The 24,530-nt window shown below is 49.8% G+C and overlaps 2 protein-coding genes across 2 annotated transcripts; one reads left to right on the top strand and one right to left on the bottom strand.

Annotated features, from left to right (window-relative positions):
- Positions 1 to 9,509: 9,509 nt before the first annotated feature.
- SOX21 (SRY-box transcription factor 21) lies at positions 9,510 to 11,878 on the bottom strand. The gene has a single exon (XM_037057556.1). The coding sequence runs from the start codon at positions 11,785 to 11,787 to the stop codon at positions 10,957 to 10,959; it is 831 nt and encodes a 276-aa protein (XP_036913451.1). The 5' UTR covers positions 11,788 to 11,878; the 3' UTR covers positions 9,510 to 10,956.
- On the top strand, positions 11,786 to 15,167 carry LOC118994697 (uncharacterized). Its single transcript, XM_037057358.1, has 3 exons — positions 11,786 to 11,941; positions 12,729 to 13,149; positions 13,391 to 15,167. Exons 1-3 carry the CDS (start codon positions 11,786 to 11,788, stop codon positions 13,669 to 13,671), a joined length of 858 nt encoding a protein of 285 aa, XP_036913253.1. The 3' UTR covers positions 13,672 to 15,167.
- Positions 15,168 to 24,530: the final 9,363 nt, after the last annotated feature.

The raw sequence follows: 24,530 nt of genomic DNA on the forward strand, positions 1-24,530 counted from the left end.
GAAGCTCAGAAAGCATCACACCAGGTTTTACTAACGCTTTGACTTACCTGGGCTCGGAAAAATGTCAGAAGACCCACACGGAAGCAAGGAAATAAGGAGGAGAGGGGAGAGAAGAGAAGGTGAGGCCTCCCCTGAGGAATCCGCTCACCAGCTGGGCTGTCATGCACACGTTTCTCTCACTTCACAAAAGTCATATTAAGCCAGAAGCCTTTGCCACTGAGCACGCTTAGCACGACCCAAGGGAAAGGGTCACTTGATGGTGTGTTTTGTTAAAGCAGAAAAGTGAGATAAACTTGTCCCTTCACCAACAGCATTCCCCAGACCCATCTGCTGGCGGTCATGATAGAATGGATTTCAACTGGGAGAGTGGCTGACGCCAGAAACCGCCAATCACCAAGGAACTTCTGTTTTGACTTTCAGGGGATGTCAGGGGAATTCCTGTTGTTGCTAAGATTGTGGAAGGTTCCTTCCTTTGGTCTACAAGTGAGGGGCAGGAGGGTAAATGAAAGAGGGTAGAATCTGGGGCTGGGCAGGCATAGCCTGGAATCCCAGCTCCTCCCCATTTGTGAAAGGGAAATAATGTGTGGAAGTTTAGAAAGACATCCGGGCTGTGGCTTCCAGGGGCTGCTCAGCCAGGCCTTGTGCATCTCAAAGGCTCACTTGGCACAAAACAGGAGCTCAGGAAGAGCAGTTGTCATCTGGGCCTCACCCCCCTCCCAGACTGACTTTGGGTTCTCTGCCTTGGCATTTTGTATGCAACACCTCCAGCAAATTCTCTCCAGCTTGGCCACACCCCAACCAAGCCCTGCCCACCCTATCTTTTAGTCTAGGACCAGACGTGCCTTTTCCTAGTGCACTCCTGACCCTCCTGTTAGAGCATATTCCCAGTGGGGAGCTCTCCTTAGCCAAGAGGGAACCATCTGGAATTCTCCAAACCTCCTCCCAGGCTTGCCCTGCGATCTTAGAACCAGCAGCCCTGGTTCTTCCTGCAGAGAAAAGAGCTTCCAGTCAAAGACTAGAGCAACCTTTACATCCCCGTAAATCCATTGGTGAAGGTGACCCACGACCTAGGAGGGCGGGTAAATAGATACCCCAAGCCCATAGCTGCCAACAAGTCCTTATTTTCAGGGGATACTTTTCCAGAAGCCCTGTGACTGTGTGATCTGGGTGCGTATCTGGGCTCGATCACCTCCACAAAGCTTTAGCAGGAAGACAAGCTCAGCTCTTCATCTCTTAATGAAGAGATGGTCTGTATTCTGGTGACCTCAAGCAAGCGCTAGGAACACACGCCCTGCCCCCTGCCCCCAACTCCGAAGAGTGAAGTCTCCCTGGGTTTGGAGACCTCATCCCAACCACTGCAACGACCTACAACGCGGCAGTCTGGTGTCAAGCGTTTCTCTGAGGCCGGCAGGGACACTGCCTGCCGGCTGGCTGCCCGGGTGCCTGAAAACCGACTTTGCGCACATTCAAGTTGGGGCCTATGATAGCAGCCCCGGGTGCGAAGCGAGGCGCTGGCACGCGGGAGTCTAAAGCTTGAGGAAGGCCTCAAGGCCCACTGAGGCCTGGATCCGGGCTAATCCCCAAGAGCCCGGGCCAGGACTCACCAAGTCGCCTCCTTTCACTGAGTCCAGGGGCTGCGTTGCGGCCGCGGGAACCAGTGTGAGGCCTAGCCCAGGCCGGCCACCCGGTGTGTGCACCAGAGGAGGCGGAGCCGTGAGACCCGTGGGAGCCGTGAGAGCTGTGGGCCATAGTCAGTGGTGAAGCTGTCGAGGCCCGCTTATATTCTCAGCTTTGTCGCTTCTCACGGCTTCCAAAAAGGAAGACGTCTTGGCGCCAGGGAGATAAAGGGGCCCGAAGGCGACTTTTCCCGAGCGGGAGGCGATGGAGGCTCTGGCAGTGCGACCGGTGGGTAATTGTTCCTCGCGGCTGCCCATCGCCCGCAGACATCAAAAAACTAACGCTTCTGGACCTGGACCCCTCCCTGAAATCCGCAGCTCGAGGTCCCCCCACACGCACCCTCCCGCAAGTGAGTCAGGACCTGCAGGTGTGTCACAATCTCCATCCCGCACCCCCGAGGACAAGTGCAGGGTCCCCAAGTTTTGCACAGAGACTCGTGTTGGTGAACGCTAGCCTAAAAGTGGGGGAGTGAGGAGAGCAGCTCCAGGTCCCCAAACTACGCGTTCTGTAACCGAAGTCGAGGCGGGTTTCTAGACGGAAAGGAAGCGGTGTCCAAACACCCCCGGGAGTAGGTGCGCGCGGATCTGCACCGCCCTCTGCGCGCTTGGGCGCCCAGGTGTGGTGCGTTTGGGCGCAGAGAGACGGCGTTGGCTTCGCCAAAGCCAAGTCCTCGCCGGGATCGGAAATACGAGGCCCGCCTGTTCTGGCTCCCCGCACCCCAGGGAGACGCAAGGCGGCGGGTGCGGGATGCTGCCGCGCGCTCATGTTTATTCATGCGGCCTTAAACAGCGGGTTCGAATACATATTAATCAGTTCCTCTAACTACTTACTCAAGTCTAGGTTTGCAGGAGAAAAACAAATCCCTGAAAAGGAAGAACAGCAACCTGGGCTCTAGAAGAGCAGGGAAGCCGAGTTCTGGTGGCTAAGCAGTCGGCGCCTTTGTCCCTCCGGGGCGCTGGGCACGCAGCCCCACGCGCGGCGGCGGCTGCCAAGGGGGACTGGGCGATGAACTGAGGGCCTCATTTATGCCGCCCCCCCCCCCAAGACCCCGGGCCGTGGCCGCAGCACTGCAGCTGGGAACACGCTCCCGGGTTGTCCTGAGGACCCGAGCGAGGGATTTCCGGGAAAGGAAAAAGAACCTTAACTTCAGAACTCCTCCCTGGCACTGACCCCTCTTCCGAAGTTCTATCACAAGTGCGATTTATTTTCTTGAATAGGTCCCCAAGAATTATCTGAATTTCGGGCTGCCGAAATTGTTTTCCACTGTAGATGTGCAGTACTTAAATTGGGGGGGGGGCGGTGAGGAGGCCAGCTCCAGTGTCGCAGACTCTTTCTAACTTAGCTCCTGCCCCAGAGGCAGGGGTCGCCAGGGTGAGGATGGAGGGAGAAATTCAGCGCCCGACCTCGCTTCCAGATCCCTTAATTCCACGCGGAGCCTCCCCGAACCGCGTGATCATCGCCTCCAACGCCCCTCCCTCCTTCACCCAGGCGGTCTCTTTCCCAGCTGGGGCTGACCCAGCAGCGGCTCTGCAGAGGAGTCGGCGTTGGGAGGGGAGTGGCGGCCTGCGTCCTCCACCTCCTCTCGCTTGTCCCTTCTCTCATCAGCCCTTGCCACCACCTTCCCCAGGTGTTGAACCCGAAGGCAAGAGGGAGTGTCGGTTGTGCCGCAGTTCTTTCTCCCGTCCTGATTTTCTTTTTCTTTTATCCTCCCTTCCTCCCGTTTCGCCCAGAACTTACTTTTCCTGTGCTTCCCTGAAGAGGTTCTCCATCTCCTCTCCGAGGCTCTGTGTGCCCTCTCTCACTTCTCACTAAGCCAACCTGTGGAGGCACAGCGAAGCCATCCAGGCCACCATTCGGAGAATATAGTTTAAAACGCCCCAATTAACACTCAAGCTAAATGGGAGAGAGCTGGGGAGTGTGCGTAAAAGTGTGCTGGGCAGAATACGGGTGTTTAGCTTGTTCCTCATCCCCCGCGATTTCCTCCAATTTCTGATGTCCGGGGGTGGAGCCCTTTTAGTCTGTCGGTTTCAAGGCGACGACCCCCAAGTCGGGCCTGTGAGAATAAATAAAACGAGTTCCACGCCAACTTTGGTGTGCGCGCGCGTGTGCGCGAGCGCACGAGATTTGGGCCATGAAATACCGGTAGGGCAAATGAAGAAAATGCTAACGGGTCCATTGAACTCAGTGGCCGTACCTGAAAGGGCTCGAGGGAGGACAAGCTGGGCTCCCTGCGGATGTCCCAGGGGCGGCATTCTAGGAAACTTGCTTCCCCACTCTTCCTACCACTCACCCTCCGGAGTTCCCGGAGCCCCCTTTAAAGGCAGTCCCTCTTCTCCCAGCAGACGCCTCTCCTCTCCTGACCGTGTGAAGATGTGGCCCCCGAGGAGCCAGCCAATCTGGAACGGCTCGCTTGGTTTCTGTTCAGCCTAGCTGCGCCTCTCCTCTCCGGATTTCAAGCTTTCTGCGAGTGGCTAATTACCTTGGGCGATCCCCAAATAAAATGGGGGGTTGGGTTGATCAGGAGGAGGGTTCGCCAGTGAGACTGACAACCCAGTAATATCATTCTGTGAAGAGAGTCTGAAGATCTCCTCGTAATTTCCCTCAAGAAATCTGGTTCTACTGGTCGATCTCAGTAGGAGAGTTCTTTGCCCAGGGGCTCAAAATGAGTAATGGGCCGCGTGTCTTCAAGCCCTCGGCTAATATGACGATAAATACATTCCAGGAGAGCAACGGGGTATTTACAATTAGCACCGAAACTTCTGCTGCTTGTCAAAAAGCCCCTAAATAAACTCCTCCCCCAATCAAGCGAGGAGCCCAAAGGACGTGGCAATCAGGCAGAGACATCTTCTGAAGGAATTAAAAAGCCAAAGCTGATTTTATTTCCTGCAGTCAAGTGCGAATGATGGGGCCTCCGTGACAAGGGGACAGAGGGTACCTGGCAAAGCCGCAGTGAGGGACTAGGCGAGGGCGGGCGTCCCGAAAGGCGTGGAGCTGGTCGCCTTGCAAGTACCGCCTCCCTGATCTGTGCTGAGGCGGTCGCCAGGCCCAGAGGGCACCTCGTACCTGGGAACCCAATCCGACAGGTCGCTGCTTACCCACAAATACCCATCACCCCAAATTGCTGTGAGTTTTATCTCAAGTGCTTCCCAGCGGGTTGATGGGACAGAGCGTCCTGCAAGCCTTTCAGACTCGTCAATTTCTAGGAATTTGCATGTTTCAAAGGAAGTCAAAACCCTGAAGGCTCGGGTTACACTTGACCCTCTGCGACGTTTCCGCCAGGCCCCACAAATCACTTGGTGAGGTTCAATCGCTTCTTTAAAAAAAGAAGGAAAAGGGAAGAAAGAACACAGCTTTTAGAGTTGGGGATCTCCCCCCACACACACACACATTTTTGTCACAACAATTCAAAATAAGTTGTGGCTGTTTCTCAAAACCCAGTTTCCCGAGGGCCGTCCGGGAGGTGGGGAACTGCTCGCCAGAGTGCAGTCGGAGTCCCCGCGCGCGTTCGCAGAGATGTCAGCTGGGCCGTCTATGATTTGCATTATTCATCTAACTTAGGGGCAGGGCTGAAGAGTGTAAAGTTCGACGTCTGGGTGGCCTGAGGCCGGCGGGCCTAGCGCTCACCCATCGAAAATAAATCCACTGACAACGTCGGCTGCAAAGGCCCCTACGGACGCTTGCCTACAGCTCACGGAACCGGAGTCCAGCCCAGATGTCCTCGGGTTCGCGCCTGGCCTCCGCAGGCAACTCAGCCAGGTGGTTCCCTGTCCCAAGAGGTTCAGTCAAAGACGTACAGCCAGGAGGGGAGGAGGGCGGCGGCCAAGGGGGGAAACCTGAGAGGCAGAGACAAGCCTTAAGTGTATTCCAATTCAAGGGGGTGAGCTCGCTGTTTCTAAGCAGTCAGGTAGGGCTCCTCACAAGTTCCGGCTTTGGGGTGGGTTGGGGGTAAGGACAGACATGGTATGGAGATGGTAGTGGTTGCTCGTTTCTTGTTTGATCTTCACATCTTTTCCCGCGGCCCAGGTAGGCTGCAGGCAAAACCCTGATAAAGTAGGGGCGACCTTCCCGGGGACGCTCCTTTAGATAAGAGCTTTGAAAGACAAAGGTCTTGGTATTCCCCCTCCGGAACATCTAAACCAGGCCTGGGTCCCGCCCATTAAATTTTCTTTCATTCATTCATTCATTCATTCATTCCACAACTATTCATTCAGTTCCTAGCGTATACCAGACCCGGTATCACACTCTCGAAAGCGCAGCATACATGGAAATCAGGCCCCAGAGCCTAGGATTGGCCCCCGGACTGTTTTAAGACCAGCATGCCTCTCGGAATCGCCAGCCTTCCTGCTCCCCAGATTCCAACGCTGGGCAAAGGGACCCAGGAAAACATAACTTCTGCATAACTTTTACTTCTCTTTTCCTTTTCTCTTTTTTCAAGTAGCAGCGGACCATTAATTAGAGGAAGAATTACCGCTACCCTATATTATCCCAACCTGTTCAATTTCTATCTGCCGCAGACAAAGCTAATAATGGCAATTATTGCTTCTATAAACACCCCGAGGCGGCCCTCTTCTCCCGCAGCGTGTGTGTTTCAAGAACACATATAAAAAGTTCCCCCGCTCATTTGCATAGCTTCATCTTTACCTTTTCCCATTCAGCCCTTGCAAAAAGCATATCTATTCAAAGCCCTTGCAAAAAGCATATCTATTCAAAGGGCATTTAGTCCATTTCTTTCTTGGCCGGTAAACCTATTCATCAATTGTTCTGCCTTGTAGATCGTATTCTAATGCTAATCTAGCGTGTTAAATATCTTTTTGTTCCCCTTTCACCGTTTTGTCATTCAGTTTATCCAGTTTTGGTCACCCATTTTATTTATTTATGCGCCTGCTCCTATTCAGGGGCTCATGTATTTTTTATTATGTTGTTTCACTGTCACGCAGTGTCAACTTAGTCTATTCAATGGGGGCTACTTGAAGGCCGGAGGGACAAAGCGTGTACACATTGCACCGCTATTCATTCCGGCCAGCTGGATCGGCTGAAAAAAAAACCTTGTGAAAAGAAACGCCTCACAATGGGCACAGAAGAAGTGCACAATGCTAACAGTTTTCCAAATACCACTGATTGGTTTCTTCACAATGCGGAGAAAGCCGCCGCTTTTTCTTAGCTCCACTTCAACAAACAACACGCTCAGAAAACCTCCCAACCCTGCGTTTTGTTCCTGGACAAAACCTCCTCGACTGTCTAAACGCTCCCACTGAAGGACAAAAAAAAAAAAAGATTTTTTTTAAAAAGCTCTTTTCACTATTTCCCCCTCTCCACCTTTTTTTTTCCCCCTGCAAGAGAATAAAAAGGAATGGGTGGGGGTTGTCATTGAATTAATAATATCAGTCTTTTAAAAGAAGAGAGCTGACCTTTGAGATGCACTGGGCTGAGGGAGAAAGAACGCGAGAGATTAATAAAGTTTGGACGGCGGCGCTTTCTCCGCCTGCGCCGGGCAGTGGGCGCGAGAAAGCCACGGGCGCTCGGGGCGAGCGAGTTGCGGGGAACTCCGCTGGCCCCGCGGGGGCGGCGGCGGTGGCGGGGAGCACCCGCGCGAGCCGCGCTCTGATTGGCTGGCGCGCGGCCCTGCTCCTGCCAGACAGTCGAGTTTTCCCTGGATCTTCTGCGCCCCGCGCCTACGCAGCCCCCAGCCGGGGGCGGGGGGGGGGGTGAGAGAGAGAGATCCGCAATGTTCTGTTCCCAGTTTTTTTTTTAGGGGGGGTGTCAAGTGAAGTGACAGCCGAGGCCCACTCACTGCTCCCTGGAAGCCACCCCCCCCTCCCCTGCGCTGGTCCTCACTGCACCAGCAGAACATTCCACCTGTTCGCGCAAAGCTGGAAGGCGACACGCCTGGCCCCTCGCCTGGGAGACTTGTTTCAAGCCCTTAGGCAACCGTGACTACAGAGGGATGTCGTGGCTTTTTTAAACCTCGAAAAGAAACGACAATGGAAGCAGAACAAAAAGAAGGAAGGGAAGGAAGGAAGAAAAGAAGGCTAGAGGAAGAAGGGGCGGATGTGGAGAGATGGGGAGGAGGAGGGAGACCTCGACCCCGCAGCAGCTCTCGGCTGAGTCCCAGCGCGGCGTCCGCAGGTCCCTTTCAGACTTTCAGGCACACACCTCGGCCCTCTCCACTTCCTCTTGCCCCAGGTCGCTCCCCCTGACGCCCGCACAGTCTGGCCTTCACCAGGAGCAACCGGTTAGCAAGGCCACAGGAGTCAGAGGGGCGATAAACTAGTGCCCCCCCCCGCCCCCGCCGTGGGCCTGTGGACGTACTCCAGCAGCCCCAGGATCTGTTGGCGACGTGACCCCGCGTGCTCACCCCAGACACCCTCCCTCCGCCCCTTCCCTATCTTCCTAGTCCTCTTCTCATTCATCAATACTCCAGAGCCTAGCTCCCAGAAAACGCCGATCTTTGGGAAAAGGGGAGGGGGCAGTAGGGGGCGGGGAATCTTCGGGCCGGTGGGGCCGAGCTGCAGGCTCAGGGAGGTAGTTAAGATTTAGGGCTGGGGTGATTTCCAGGGAGCTGCAGGAAGTTCCGTGTTGAGAAGTGATGGGTTGCTACAAAAGGCAAAGACGAGGGTTTGAAAGGATTTAATTAACCGTGTCAGGGATAATTACCCCTGGACAGTCCAAATTAGTTTTGCATAATCGCTCAGAACCATATGAATTAACTTATAATATTGCAAAGAGCTCCAGGAATAAGAGGAGAGGGATCGTTTTAATTAGTGAATCAGGGTCAGACCAGCAGAGCCCATTTCTCCCATTTCCAAAACTTTTCATGGCTTTTAAAATATTACTCCTTTGGGGGAAAACAATAACATTGGAGAGTCGGGTCACTTATAAAGACGCGCAGCTCGAGATGGTCCCTGTCCCTGGGACATGAGTTTCAAACTCCTCGAGTCTGGCATCTGAAGAATTTCTATCTCTGTGCGGGGAAAATTAAAATCTCCCTTTATTATTTATTTTTTTCTCTGATATTATTCCTGGTGCCACAAATCTCTTCTCTAAATTTAAAGTCCTTTATGCTTTCAAACCTTTTTCCAGTGGGAACTTGCCTAGCTCTGGAAATCCAACCCCCTCAATGAGAATGTGTTGTGCTTCTATTTTAATGCCATTAGCATGACAAAATAGAGCCCTAAAGAGGCCAAAAGTTGTATGTTGTTCTTAGCTGTGATAATTCTTCCAAATAAAATCTTAAGGTGTAAATAAGGAATATGCCAAAGATACGTGAACAAATTACACTGATTTAAATGGTGGGGCTGTCCTAGGAACAAGATAAAGTGGTCAGGCAACTTCCCCCTCTTAAAATGTTACTGGAAACTAGTGAAATGCTTTGAACAGTCTGGATGTTTTCAATGAGCTCTGTTCTACGGGTTCATGAATGCCTTTTTTTTCCCCCAAGATAATACAACTACTTGGTTTTTAAAAAATCTTCTTTCGCATTCACGATTAAAAATGTGATAAATCAGGGTTTTGGCTCTGAATAACAATGGCTTGATTTAGATTTCCTAGTAAATCTATTCAAAAGGGAGACAAAGGCGGCCTTTGGGGGATACCTTACACTTCACCTGGACCAGGCACGTAAGGGCAATTCCGATAAAAATCTTGTTAGGAACTCGACAGAAAAAAAAAGGATTTTCTCTTTTCCCTGGTTCAGGCTTTATTTAAACTCTTTGTTCAAAAAAAAAATGAACAGAGTGATAGTCGGATTCTAATTTACAGATATAGTTTAGACGTCTAATATTAAATTAGATCACACAAGGAAACCATTTACACATAAAGGTTAAAACCAATACTTAAACTTTTAAAAACTTTATCTTACATAAAGCCAAAATGAAACTAAATACATGTTAGCCAACTTCATTCACAAACATTAGTCAAAATATATACATTTAAAAAGAAACACAAAAGCTATAATTGAGGAAGGTTCTTTTTTCTCTAAAAATGTGTTTTATCATAAATTGCAAATGAATTGCAGATGATCTAAAAAATAAGCTAATTAGGGAGGGAACTCCAAAACACATTTAAATGGTTCAAGTCGGTGGGGAAATGCGAGCTGACAACGAGAGACATCTGTCAAAACAATTCTGTGGGCATTTTTTCAGTTTTGCTAAATAATAAATATATAATTACCACTCAGACAAAAAAGTCTGATTTAATCTTAGATAAAATTGCGACTCTGGAAAGAGCCCCGCAATTTCTTAAAGTTAACTTTGACATTAGCTCAAAATGCTTTAGAGTCTAAAATCGACTCAAATTTAGGGCAACGCAAATAACACATTCTCAGACTCAATGTTTTCACGGACATGTACACATTTACAATCTTAGGGTGAACGCAGCCTCGGGGGAAATAGGAACAGGGCCTTTGCATTTTGTGTAAATCGTGTCAGAATCCAAGGGAGTGGACTCCCGGGTGACTTCTAGCTGTTCTGTTTTTATTTAAGGGAGAAAATCCAATGGACAACTTCTCATCTCAGACATTATTTCTCCTTTGCGTTCCTGGCTCTTGAGAGCCAGCGAGCTCTTGCTCTGATTTGCATATGGCGTGATAAACAAAAGAAACCGCGATCGTCTCACACACAAAAGGCCAGATTCGAGCAGGTCACTGGTCACGAATGGATCCGGTCTAGGGGTTCTGCTTGAGAGAACAGAGATTTGCAAAGTTCAAACGGTACAAATAAGGAGCAAGGCTGCTCAGAGCCATCCCGCTCCGAGAAACTGACGACACAGATCAGCTTTTCCCGTGTGCCAGCCAGGTCAGAGCTAGCACTGGATCAGAGCGCATGCAACATACAGACCAAGGGGGCGGGGTGGAGGGGCATAAGGGAAAGATGATGAGAAAAAATAAAACCGACAAGAACTTCCAACCAACGAAACTGGAGAGCCCAACGTGTCAAAAAGTTACTCCTCCTCCACCTCTGTGGGCCAGAACGCAACAGGTTCCCAAGTGCAAAACAGACACCAACTGCTGCCGGATACAACTGCCCTCTTTGTAAAGCTGGCTGCCGAGGTGCGGGTCTGAAATGGTCCTGTGAATGCACACGCACGCTCGCCCGCGCCCTCGCGCGCTCGGCCACTCGCGCCCCGACTGGCATCTCTGCCTCTGCCTGGCACCTATACATCTTATGTACAAACAAACCGGGGTCCCCGTCGCGGGAGGGCGCAGGGGTGGCCGCAGAGCTCGTACCTATTATACATATGTACAAGAGTGCACACTGGTCCTCGTAAGGCGGCCCCGCGGGGTCATAGCGCGGCGGCGTAGGCCGCGGGGTAGGGGTCCAGCTGAGGCTTGCCCATGCCCGGCAGCAGGATGTAGGCGAGCGGCGGCTGCAGCCCGGGGCTGGGCCAGGCGCTGCAGTTGCAGGGGATCATGTAGCCCGGGTTGCCCGGGCTGGGGTGCGAGTGCGTGTGCCCCCCGGCGGCCGCCGCTGCTGCTGCAGCCGCGGCCGCCGCGCCGTGAAAGGCGCCCGCGCCGGCGGTCGGGTACCCCAGCGACGACGCGTACGGGAGGCCGGACGACGAGGAGGAGATCTCTGCCATCTTGGAGCCCAGGTCGAGCAGGGAGTAGGGGCTGCCCGCGGCGGCGGCGGCAGCTGCGGCGGCCGCGGCGGCAGCCGACTGCGGGAAGAAGACGCGAGCGGCGGCGGCGGCGGCAGCGGCGGCCGCCTTCTCCGGGTTGGCGAGCAGCGATTCCGGCACCAGGCCGCCGCCGGCGCCCGCGTGCAGCCCGGCGCCCGCCTTGAGCGCCGGGTGCTCGGCGTCCGCCACGCCGCCCAGCCCGTAGGGCACCGGGAAAGCAAACTTGTCTTTTTTGAGCAGCGTCTTGGGTTTGCGCCTCGGCCGGTACTTGTAGTCCGGGTGCTCTTTCATGTGCATGGCGCGCAGGCGCTTCGCCTCGTCGATGAACGGCCGCTTCTCCGACTCCGTGAGCAGCTTCCACTCGGCGCCCAGGCGCTTGCTGATCTCCGAATTGTGCATCTTGGGGTTTTCCTGGGCCATCTTGCGCCGCTGAGCCCGCGACCACACCATGAAAGCGTTCATGGGCCGCTTGACGTGGTCCACCGGCTTGGACATGCTCTCGCCGGGCCGCGGCTGCAGTCCGCCGCCGCCGCCGCCCGGGCCGTCGCCCTCGGCCCGGAGGAAATCAATGTTGGCTGTCCGCGGGGACACGTTCGGCCCGCCGGCGCTCACCGCGCCCTACTTCGCACCCTGGGGTCGCTCCCGCCGGGCAGGAGGGGGCCGCGGGACCAGCCCGGGGCCGCGCCGCGGGCTGCGTTAATCTCTCTGGCGGAGCGCTCGGGAGAACCCTCTCCGGAGCACGATAACTTTTAGGCGGTGTCCCCACCCCACGGTGGCAGCTTGCTCTTTGCTTTCCTTTTGTCCTTCCTCTCCGGTGGCTTTTTCTCGAGAACTCCCCGCAGGTAGCCGCTGCCTGTCAGAGCTGTCCCCCCTCCTCGGTCTTTTTTTCACTTAAATGCACAGCAGCCCGACGAGTTGCGTCGCAGAGGCTCCACCAAGTTGAACCGAGGAGCCCGCCTGCGCGTGCTGCCAAGTGCCAAAGGGGGCTCTCCGCGGCTGGAGTGTTTGGGTTCTCCTCGGTGACTTTCTCATTTGACAGTAGCAGTCGGGGGTGGGGGAGGAGGAGTGGAGATGGCCCAGCAGGAGGAAGAGGAGGGGGAGGTGGAGGAGGGTCCGGGCGCACCGAGGGAAAACAGAGCGTAGCAATGGGTATCAATACAAATGCGGTAGCACCAGCCGGTCTTCCGGACTCGGGGCAGGGCGCTCGGATGGGAACCCCCCCCCCCGCCACCGACTGGTGTTTTTGGAAGGGGGGAGCTGTCCGCGCCCGCCAGCACCTGCCTCACCGGCCTTCCTCTTAGATTGCGGGTCAGAGACGACGGTAGAATGAGGCTTGATCAAGGTTGGGGTCGCCGAGCCTCAGAGGAAATCCTCCCGACTAGCCGAGGCGCCGGCTCCCGGGCCATGCCGGCTCCCCTTGCTCCGAGCCCCTCCAGACGCGCCGGCCGACTGGGGATCCCGGGGCGCTCGGAGTGTGGGAGGCGGCGCCGCCTCCGTGCGGCTGGCCCGGCACCGGCTGCGTCCCCACCTCGCTCCTCTCGGCCGCCGCCCGGCACTTGCAACTAACTTTGCCCAAGTTTCCTGCGCCGGCGCGCTGGCCTTGCTGCGTGCGCCCGCGTGTGCGCCGAGCCGGGGGCCCCTCTCTCCTGGGTTCTCGGGGCAGAACCGAGCAGGCGCGGAGGCGGAGGTGCTGGAGGAGGGGATTTAAGGAAACCGCGACGTCACCTCAGTTCGCAGGTCTGCGTTGGGGCTGCTCCCGCTTCCCTGATTCCCGCAGCACCGCGGGCCCTTCCCCCGGTTCCGGCCGCCACTCCGCCGCTGCTCCTGAGGAGGCAGAAGCCCAGTGCACCAGCTCAGGTGACTGTCGCTACCTGTGTGTGTACGCGCCCGGAGCCGGCGCTTGGTGTGCATGTCCAGTGGCGGCTGAATGTGTGTATATCTGGGGGCATGCGGAGGAGGTGGAGCCCAGGTCTCCAGGAGGGAGGAGGGGCCGGAGGAACCTCCTCCCAACCTCCTCCCGCTCCCACACTCCCAGGACCTCGAATTAAACAGGATCCCCCTCCCCCTCCGTACTGCTCCTCCCACCTCTTTTCACCAGGGAGCAGGTTTAGGCGAGTGGAGAGCCCGGACCGCGCCACGGCGTCTGCAGCCTGTTTGGCGTTGACGACCTCGGAGTCATCCCCGCTCCCTTGGCAGGCCGAAACAGCAGTAGGCTCGGCCTTGGGACCCTCTGCCCAGTGGAAGGAGGAGCGCGCTCAAAAAAACGCTGGAGAGTTTTTCTATCAAGAAAGTGCTCATTTTCCCTGGATGTTCAGATGTGACTTGCAGCAGATGCTTCGCGCGTTTTCTTGCCCTGGTGATGTGCGCAGTCAGAGGTAGCGATGTGAAAACTAACCGAAGAGGGACTGGGCATGCCCTTGGCAGCCCATTGGAAAAGGAGCTAGCCCAGGCTGAGAGAAGGTATCCTTGGGCGACTGTCCAGCTCTCTAACACTTCTGGGTGTTTTGTTCTGCTTTTTTTCTGTTCTGGTCGTCAGAGCCATCTCTAAGCTGATCTCATTAAGGTACAGTTAACCTAGAGTATCTCACTTAAATGCGGAGAGAGGGCGAAGGTGTTCCAAATGAAAAAGAAATACGAAATGTTTCTCTAAAAGAGTGAAACATACCCATCACGACACACTGGAATATTTCTATGTTGTCAAGCACAGTGTTCTTTTCGTAAGAGCAGTTTTTTCTTTGTAATTGACATGATACAAAAATCAAACCGCACAGTTTTGTTTGCCTATTTGTCTCACTTCTTGGTGTGCTGCAGCATACTTAAAACATGATCAGTCTGGAAGTTTTGTTCGCAAGTAGGCCTGCCCTTCAGGGAGAACTTGCTTGCCTTCTTTCTCTGGCGGTCTGGATTTGACCTTGCCATGGGGTGTGTGGCAGAAGGAAGATCTGTAAGTGGTTAACTCTGCAAGTCTTCCCTTCCCCATGTAAGTCTTCCCTTCCCATACATGCACAGTTTACACACAGACCCAGAGCACTGAAGGTTGAAGTTATGGACTTAGATGAAAACGGTTTCTCTAAGAGGTAGGCTTGTTTTATTGCTCATTTTAATAAACAGGATAGTGATTGCTGGTGTAATTGTAGTTGCTGTGATGACATGGAAGTGTAAATCTGCAGTGAACTGTGTAGGAGTCTTGTGTTTTCCTTCAGCTATCAGATGTCCTAATGTTTACTTTGTATCCATCATGCCCCTTGTATTGCTACAACAATTGGACTGATTTCTCTAGAACCATGTTCCTGTCCAGGCTCTGAAAAGACACCGTCATTCACAGACTCTGGGTGGAGCGACACGGAAACCCTGGCAGGTGTGATCACACGGACCAGAATATTAAATATACTGTTTTGTACTGATAAACGACATCGTTACCGTCTCTGTGCTTTTAACCTACTAACTTGTGTGGTAGTTTGAGACAAAACTGTGATCCACACTCTTACAGAGAACACAGGCATGGGGATGTGAGATACAAAACACTGGTATTCACTAAACTTTGTGAATGAAGTTGTGTCTAATCATAAAAATTATTTTGATGTGTACAAAAGGATAAGGATTGAGAAAAGCTGTTTTATATGGGTTGGTTCAATTGTAATGTACTCCTTTCACATTTAAATTAAAAGTCAATTGCAATAATGACAGTTATTGACATGGAAAGAAATGTTTGTATATAAATTAAATGTATGCTTATCTGTGCAATATTGTATAAAAAATAAAATACATTGTGCATCCTTGGTAGTGTTTAAGTTGTGCAGTATGACCTGTTTAGTGGCATTAAATAAACAAAATTTGGAAGTTCTTAAGTCCAAGAATGTTAACCTGTGCAAAAACAAAGGTGCTTTTCATATCTAAAAAGACAATGGCCATTGGTGTGCTTTTTGCCTGTTGACCAAATAAAATTGCATGCCTTTCAAAATAGCAGAGATTTGCTTTTTTGATTTCAGTTTTGGGGGATCAATATTCTTGGCCTAAGCTAAGCCCTTGCCAACTGAAGCAAAGACCCTCACGACAAGCCGGGGGTGAGAGGAAGGCAGCTCTTGCTAACGAGCATCCCACCTCTTGCTTGAGTTTGGTTGGGCTTTCCACAAGGTAACTTCCTGTGCCTCCTCTGTCTTATGTACCAAAATACATTTCCACAGGTTTTATGTTTGCCTTGATAGAATATTGTATTTTTGTTCTTGTGCATTTTTGACCTAACGGTGAAAAATACCAAGATTACAGAAAAGAGAGTAGTCTGTGTGAGTGGATAGTAAGGGAAGAATAAATTGAAATAGAATTCTAAGTTTGTGGGGCTTTTTAGTGTCAACTCCTGATTGTGTGCACCCACGGGGAGTGTGCTCGGTCAGCAGAACGTGTGTGGGCTCTGTGGTTTCCTCATGGTCAGAGCAACACACCTGTGCCCACAAATACACCTAATCAGACACAAATAGGCCCCCTTAGAAAAAGTCAGCGAGTCTGTGTGAATTCAGTTCCTCCTTTTCCCGCTTCAGTCTGACTCAGTAAATGGTCTCTTTTTCAATTCTAAAGCTTTCACTAGGAGGCAGCAGGGAGGTGGTTGGGGAATAAAAAAAAATACCTTGGCAACAACAGACTGACTGGCTTTCTTTCTCTTTCCCTTTTACAAGGGAAGGGAGAATCTTTGGGTCCCAAAGGAAGGCAAGAGATCAGAGTGAATGAAATCACTGTCCTCCAACCGTCCCGGCGCCACTCTCTCACTTGGATTTTCACCCAGATGGCTCACCATCATACTTTTCTGGAACCATGTGGGGGGGTGAAGCACAGGGACGTGACTGGACAGTAAAGGTGAAGTCCCAAAGAGCAGAGGCCAAGTCCTCACACCTGCAACCCTGAGAGCAGGCAACTGGAGTTAGAGAGCTTCGAGGTCGTCAGCCAAGGCACTGAAAGAATGCCTGAGCTTTCGTACCCACATGGAAAGGAAATACAGCCCGCTTGTCCTGTGAAGAAGGTAATGAGCAAACGGTGACCTTAGGCTGTTGTTCCAGTTCTCTAGTCTTGCTCCTCCAGCTCCCTAGCTCTACTCTCACCAGCCCCACTGCCATCAGCCCCCAAAAGGGGGAGAATCCCAAACCACGGTCCACATGAAGCCGGAGAAGGGAGAGCAAGAGTTGAGTCAGACTATCAGGGCAGTGGTGTACAGCTGCACGGGAGGCCCTCTATCTCTAGATTTTCCTCTTTTCGGGATTTCTGTCCCTTTGTTTGCACCGTTCCGGCCATGCTCGGGAACTGAGAGTGTACAGGTCAATTGTGGAGACAACTTTTCACATTCCTTTTCTGTCATGCTCACACGGGCTGCCATTGTCAACAGGGGCGTCACCTGGGTGGCAGAGCGAGAAAAGCAACACAGAAGGGTTGCCTCTCGCCCCTCCCATCCCCCCGAAAGACACCTAAGGGATAAAAGACAATACAAATGATCCAAGACGGACAACTTCACAAAGCACTAACTTCAGATCCCCAGAACCCCGTGAAAGCAATGGAGAGATTAACCTCTCCTGGGGCGAGTGCCCTTTTTCAGTGGAAGGAAGCTAGCTGTGACAAATGCAGAAAGCAATGAGGACGGTGGGACCACCATCACATCGTGGGGACCCTTCGGTGTTTCAGCAGGTGGTACGCAAACCCACGTCTGGCTTTGCAGAGTCCCTCTGTCTGGCTGCCCTCCCTGCCAGCTTCCAGAATGTACTGCCTGGGGTACCTTTCCCTCTCCCATTCAGCTTGCTGTCTCAGGGTGCGTCTGCTTTGGAGCTCATTTGCTGAGCAGGTTGATTATTTTAGAGCCCACAGTTGGGTTCTTGAGATAACTTATCTTTCACATACATTATCTTAGCTAATTGTCAGGAAAACTCTCTGAGAGTTACCTCAGTTTGCTATTGGGGAAACAAGGCTTAGAGCAGATGAATTCGGAACTTGCCCAAAGTCATGCATGTAGAAGTGGAAGGAGTGGGATTAGGATTGACTTGATATTCTTCTGGGCATCCACTCTGAGTCCTTGTGGAAGGCTCAGATTCCCAGTCCCACCTGCTCCCCCCCGCCTTCTGTGACTCACTCGGGGCCCCATGGCAGTCTCTGGAATGATGAGATTCGAACCCCCACCCCATCACCAGTACAGATTGGGTCTCAGCTGCAACCCACTGTCCCTGTGCTGTGGGTCTCCCTGCTGCAAACACTGAACAATTTGCAGCCTTGAATGATCCAAATTCTTCCCCTTCCCTGATAGCCCAGGGCTGTTGTAAAAGGAAATCGCAAGACAATGATATCTAATCAGTTTGTCTGTGCCCGGCCCCCATCTCCAGCCCTAATTGTTCTCTCCTTCCCTCTTCTCTTCCCTCCTTCACTCCTTTCTTCCTACCTGCTCTTGGAAACTACAAGTGCACAAAACTGATTTAATCACAATTTCTAATCCATGACGCACTCTCATAAGTGCTCCAACGATGGCCTCTTTATGGATTTAATAATATTACAAGTACCTATGAGTCTACTATCCAAAATAAAACCTGCCGGGAAACCTATGTCAACCCAAATGATATCCCCAGTGAACTATATACTGGCCTCCCCAACCCAGTGTGACCATTTCTGTTCCCTTGACTTTTTTATAGTCTTGTTTGTCTCTATCTATTCTTTAAAACTGTGTTTCCATTTTAAGTTGTTTGTAACTTACAAAAGTTTTGTATAAAATTATAGTGATGAAATAGCTCATCTACTTACGTTGTTTGGACTCCATATCACTACATGTCGCCGAGTTTATTCAGTTTAGCTGCCCTCGAATAGTCAATGGTGTACAGACTCCACTGGGTACTTGCTTATACTCTCCTGTTTCCGTTTTTTACCCAGGTGTGCTGGCTGCTGTAGGCGTTCTGTCTCACGTTTATTGCTGTACACGTGCAAGAGACTTTACGGGCAAAATTAAAAATGGGAAGCTCATTTAGTGTTGCCCCCTTTCTCCAAGTGTTTCCTCTTGTGTTTCTGGTTGGTTTTGAGTTTTCTCCAGGCATGCAGAGAGGAGTTTTTTAATACGCTATCCCAGGTTTCTGATTGTTACCTGTGGGAGGGTTAGTCTTTATGGGACCTATTGCTCCATTTCCAGAATCCATCTGAAATTGATCTCTGGATATAGTCTGAGGCTTGATTACTTTATGTAGAGTACTCAGTTTTCTAGAACCATTCATTGAAAACACTGCCTTTTTATCCTGCTCATTGTTGCTGCCTTTGCGGTATGATGGAGTTGGTTTCTGAGCTATTTTGCTTGGCATTTTTCAACTTTTGCACTAATAATGCACTATCCTAATTCTGACAAAGCAAGTCTTCTCATCTTTTTACTCAAAAGTGTCTTGGTTACTCTTGGTCTCTGCATTTCCATACACATTTTAGAACAAATTCTCGGGTTCCAAATATTGTTTACAAACTCAAATATCTTACTGAATTTTTAATTTTTATTGACATGTAGTTGACATGTGACATTATATTAGATTCAAATGTACAACATAACATGGTATTTCTGGACATCATGAAATGATACAGTAAGTCTACTTAACATCTGACACCACATACAGTTACAAAATGTTTTCTTGTGATGAGAACTTTCTAAAGATTTACTAAAACCCAAATCTTTTTAAAAAATCATTTAAAATAAGATTGCTGTGAAGCTCTAGATTGATATCAGGAGAATTGACATTTTTACCATTCTAACACTTCTAACCCTTTCATTAATTTTGTTGTTCGTTCGTTCCTCTGAGCCACATCTTACAGTTTTCTGGTGGAATTCTTAATCATTTATTATTCTTTGGTTTTCAAAACTATTTTGATACTATAATAAGTAGCATATTTTAAAGATGATGTTTTTTTTAAAGATGGTATATTTTAAATAATTTCATTTTGTTTTCTGCTGGCATGTAAAAATACAATTGATTTTTCTATATTGACTTGTAAGTGGCAACCGTATAAAACCATTTTTAATTCAATTAATTTATTTGTAGCTTTTTATTTTATTTAAAAAATTTTTTTTAAGATTTTAATTTATTTATCATTAGAGGGGAAGGGAAGGAGAGAGGGAGAGAAATATCAATGTGTGGTTGCCTCTCCTGAGTCCCCTGCTGGGACCTGGCCTGCAACCCAGGCATGTGCCCTGACTGGGAATCGAACCACGATGGTGTGGTTCGCAGGCCTGCACTCGATCCACTGAGCTACACCAGCCTGGGCCTATTTGTAGCTTTTTAAAATTTTCTACGTACAAAAGTATATCACCCGTGAATAGCGAGAGGTTTCTTCCTTTCTAATTGTTGTATTGCATTTCTTTTCTTGCCTTACTGGACCATAGAGACCCTTCAGTTCATTGTTGAACAGAAACTGTAACAGTGGACATTTTTTCTTGTCTTTTTCCTTATTGATGTATGCCATCGTGGGGGGCAGGGTCATGGTACTCTTTGCAGGGCTTGGGGCCTTTGATGGTCTAGCTCCGCCCTGGTCCCAGTGCCACCCCATGACACACTTGGACACATTTTCCTGGCATTCTGCTTGGCTGTGCTTGTCTTAGTGTGGATGGATGGTTGACCAACCAAGCCATGCAGCCTTCGTCTCTACAACAAGAAGCTGCCTGGGTGGGTCTATGAGCTCTGCTCACGGGAGGAAAAGCTCCACTGGTACAAATTCCTCCATCCTCCACTCTTTTATCGGCCCAGCAGAGGGTTTTTGTTTTTTGTTTTTTGTTTTTGTTTTTCTGCCAAATATAGTTGCTCACCATTTATTTGGTTATTGAGTTAGACGGTTTGCCCCGACCTGTTTTTATACCACTGCATTGCATCAGGGCCCAGAGCCTCTGACTGCATCTGCACTATTGGACGCCAGGCAGTGGGGCTAATTTTCCCCGAGTTTCTTACAACACCTGTGCACAGGGTGGCTGCTTGGTCCAGGCTCAGCAAGTGATGCGTTGAGGACTAGCCAAGCCCTGTGACGCCTCCAGAGTCCCAAGTGAGGATGTCCATTCTACCCAGCAGCATAATGTTCCCCTGCTCTAGAGGCCAGGTAAGATAGCCTAGCAGCAAGCATACGCCACGATTCCTTCTAATTTTTGTGGCTAGGTCGCCAGAAGCAGGACGCCAGAAGCATTCACGAGAGGTGGTCGACCTGGTAGCAATCGGCCTCATCGTTCTGGCTGCAGGAGAAGCTGACTCCTGACCTCGGTGGACTTATCACCCCCGCCCCCATGTGTGGAGAGCTGCGCTGTATTTTAATGCTTTGTTTGTGCACTGAAGTGTTTCTATACCCCGACTTCCTATCTGACGTGTCCTTTTGTTCAGCATCAGCCTCCAGTGCCACATTCCAGGAAGTTGTTAGGAGCAGCCAGACCCCATGGCACAGGCAGGGCTGTCGCGCCGCCTGTCAGTGCGCTTCTACATCAGTGCGCTTCTACATCAGTGCGCTTCTGCAGCGGTGTTCGACGTGCACGTGCGTGCTGTGTCCTCTCGCAGACACATCTCTTGCTTTCAGACAAAGGCCCCTGCATGATAAAAATGCATCGTTATTTATTTTATTGAGGCAAAGGGAGGAGTTCATTGCGGCCCAGGGCTTGTTTATTCATAGAATTCTGCCTTTACGATGAGAGCACAGGGCAGTGAGGGAAGAATCCGGCAACCATCTGGCAAGGGACTATCCTCGGGTTGGTTCACTGGTAATAATCTGGAGTTGCCTCTTTTGTGAACATACCTCCAAGAGGCTAAGGTGACCACTCTCTGCCGTATGGTTCTCCGTACCCTGGACCAACTATTATTTGAGCGCCGACACCTCTAGGTTGCCACTGTTAGCTGATTGTTTCCTTACTTAACTGTACACTTCCTCCAAGCAGAGACCATATCATACCGATCTTTGTATTTCTGCACCGAGCCAGGCTCCTTGGCATCGAATGGACATTCAATAAATTGTTGAGGGAATGAATCAGCCACACGCTGCCAATCTGCGTGAGCACAGCCAAGGAGAAGTGGAAGATTTAACTGCTTGATTCAGATACAGGATTAATAAGCCACTCTTCATTAATTAATTAATCAATTAATCCTAATGAAGACTAGAGTGGTGTTGGCAACGAGATGACTGAAATAATGTTTCTGATACCCCTAGCAAAACTCTCGCATTCTTACTTTCTACCATCCGGGTATTTCAAGTGTGTGGTCTACTCCCTCCTGGCCCTGAATAATAGGGTTATTTTTCAAATCCTTAACCTTAAATTGCTGTCGAGGACATGTCTGTAACAACCTCTTTTACATTTTGACTATGTAAGTTGTTTCGCCTTTGTTTTTAAAGGTTCTTTGGCTAGCGCTGGCCGGGTGGCTCAGTTTCCTGGAGTGTCATCGATTGAAGTTTCTCTGCATGTCCCTCTATAGAATTTGACATTTTACATCAAAAATGTGTTTTTTATTCTTTCTATCATGAAAAAAGGCAATAAAAATAACACACTGGCAACTTTGCTCTACCTCACCCGGAAGTAAATGCTTTCATTCTGGGGCAGGTAATTCCCTCCATTATCCCTAGATTAGGCTGGCTTCATTTATAAGTGCAGAACAGTGGTATAAACTGTGGACCTGGTGTTTTTTATTAATCTTTTTTCTTAGATAAGCAGAGGTCTGGGACTCTGAGCTGGGACTGAGGAGGTATATCTGGGAGTCAGAGGCAGGGGGCTTCGAGGCAGGACGATACCTGGGTGAGTCTACAATGCTTAGGGTGGTGAACAGAAAGTCAAAACTTGTGGGTGGGGGTGGGCGCAGAAGCCACTGTGAGCTCTTACACAGTGTACTTCCAAGGAATTAATGTGGTTAAGTCTACATGGAGTTGGGACGGCAAACCGAGTACTGTGTGAATCTTTCATTTCATTGACTGCTTCCAGAACCCGTGTTCAATGGCTCTATGGTAGATTCAAGATGGAGACAAAATTCTCTGTTACTCTTTCACTGAGAGCTGGAGTCTGATAATTCACCCTGTGAATCTGGGCTTGCCTTGGTGATTTGCTTAGCCAATAGGACACCGCCAAAGTGTCATTCTGGGACTTCTGAGTCCAGGTTGTAAGAAGCCTTGCAGCTTCCACTTGGGTCTTTTGTTCTCTGGGGCCCTGAGCTGCCATGTGAAAATTTCAACTACTCTGAGACTACCTGTTAGGGATATACTTTGATAAACAGTCGATTCAAGCCATCCCCACCAAGGCGCTGGATACAAGAGTAATGCTGTCTTTGATCCTCCTGGGCAGCTCACCCACCAGCAGGATACACCATCCAAACTTCATCGTGCCATGTGGGACGGAAGAATCACCCAGCTGAGCCCAGCCCAAACACCTGACCTACAAAATCGTGAGATACAATAAAATGCTTTATATCAATTCACTAAGTTTTGAGATAGCTTGTCCTAGAGCAATAGGTAACTAGAACAACCTTCATCTGGACATCAAAGTTCAGAGGTATAATAATTGACTAAGCAAACCAATCTAGTACTTTGCAAGTAGATTCTGTTGAAGTTCCTTAGTTCCCTCCAACCTGGAGAAGCCAGATTTAAAGTAAAGGAGGAAAACACACAGGTTACACAGGCTGAGGGGGAGACTTTCTCTTTTCGCAAAGGGAATGGCTCAACAGCTGAAGCAGTTTTGTCGTTGACAGCCTCCTCCCCTTATGAAATTACTGTATAGACATTTCGGGGAGAGGGAGATGATAGGCACCCCCATGCAGACCTGGGAACACTCTGCCTTAATCTTTCCTGGTTCCCAGCAATGGACCTTAATTTTCGACCATGCCCGAAAAAATGGCCTGTTCTTAATCACTGCTAGATAAAATCGTGTTTGCTCCTAGACTTTCTGGGAGCAGCTAGTCAGGCACAAACCCTTTGCTTTCCACAAAGGACAGAGACAAATTTTCTGTGACCACAGATGCCACTTTCACCTGTACAACTATAGTTTAAAGAAAATTCTTTAAAAAAAATCAATGCTCCAAATCTACAGTTTTAAAATGTTTTACTTAAAAAGACAAATACACTGGCATCAAATATTTTATATTTGTTGGTCATATTCGGCTAATATCAATCAGGAAGATTCTAGAGTTCCTAACCACAATGCCAGTTTTAGAGGTTGTGTTAAGGATTACATGTCTTTTTCTTTTTAAACTCTTAATTTTTGATTTTATTATTATTATTATTATTATTTTAAATTTTACTTATCTTTATGGGGGAAGGAGAGAGGGAGAGAAACATCAATGTATGGTTGCCTTTCATGCATCCCCTGCTGGGAGTTGGCCTGCAGGGAACCAGCCTGCAACCCAGGCATGTGCCCTGACTGGGAATCAAACCTCGATCCTCTGGTTCGCAGGCCTGTGCTCAATCCACTGAGCTATACCAGCCAGGGCTGATTTTATTATTTTAAAATATGTGGGAATAAATTCACTCTATTGGACTGAGAAAACAATCTGTTATATAATGAGAGCTAATTACACCTCTAATGATGATATTGTTAAAAAAAAAAGAGAGAGAAAGAGAATAAAAGCAGGAGATATTGCTACAGGACACAAAAGCTTTACTGAAAAATTAACATGTATCAACACACTTTGATGACATTTATTTGGTGGGATGCCACCCCCTTGGCTTTCAACATGAGCTTTCCACTTTCATCTCATCTCAGGGATAGGTTCTTTAAGGAAAATATTAGTAATGTCTGAAGAGATAGATTAATAAATTCCATTGCTGACTGGACTCCTACTCAGTCAGATGAATCAGGGTTTTTGTGGTTTCTGACATCAGCAAGGGCCATCAATTAAAATACATGGTGCAACGAATGAGTTTTAAATGATAAAGAGTCTGAATAGAAGACTACCGTAGATAACAATCAGTGCGTGTCAGAAAAGCAGGCAGGAGGAGCACAGTATCGGGACGCTAACCTGGGAATCAAACGTCTGTGTCTGAGCTCCATGCTGCCTGCTCACAGTCACCAACTTGACTTGGGGGGCTTCAGTCTTCTCATCTGGAAGTGAATAAGAATGTTTGTCTTAGCTAACTCATTAAGTTGCTGTGAAATTAGAATGGAATGAGGCCATGCAAATACATGGTACAGTTTCTTCTTCTTATTTTTTTAAGATAAAACACCTCTCATCTGGCCAAACCAAGAGTAGAGCCAGAGGTGTTTCTGGTTGACTTGGGGCCGTGGAAGTAGATGGTTGGAC

This window comes from Sturnira hondurensis, unplaced genomic scaffold, assembly GCF_014824575.4.
Source record: "Sturnira hondurensis isolate 20B ecotype Veracruz unplaced genomic scaffold, ASM1482457v3 Scaffold0009719, whole genome shotgun sequence".
Taxonomy (NCBI): Eukaryota; Metazoa; Chordata; class Mammalia; order Chiroptera; family Phyllostomidae; genus Sturnira; species Sturnira hondurensis.

Excerpts from the sequence above, each read along its gene's own strand:
- LOC118994697 (XM_037057358.1), top strand. The coding sequence starts at position 11,786 with ATGCTCTCGCCGGGCCGCGGCTGCAGTCCGCCGCCGCCGCCGCCCGGG. Across the intron at positions 11,942-12,728 it reads CCTGGGGTCGCTCCCGCCGG|ACGCGCCGGCCGACTGGGGA; the intron begins GCAGGAGGGGGC and ends GAGCCCCTCCAG. Across the intron at positions 13,150-13,390 it reads AGCCCAGTGCACCAGCTCAG|GGAGCAGGTTTAGGCGAGTG; the intron begins GTGACTGTCGCT and ends TCTTTTCACCAG.
- SOX21 (XM_037057556.1), bottom strand. The coding sequence starts at position 11,787 with ATGTCCAAGCCGGTGGACCACGTCAAGCGGCCCATGAACGCTTTCATG.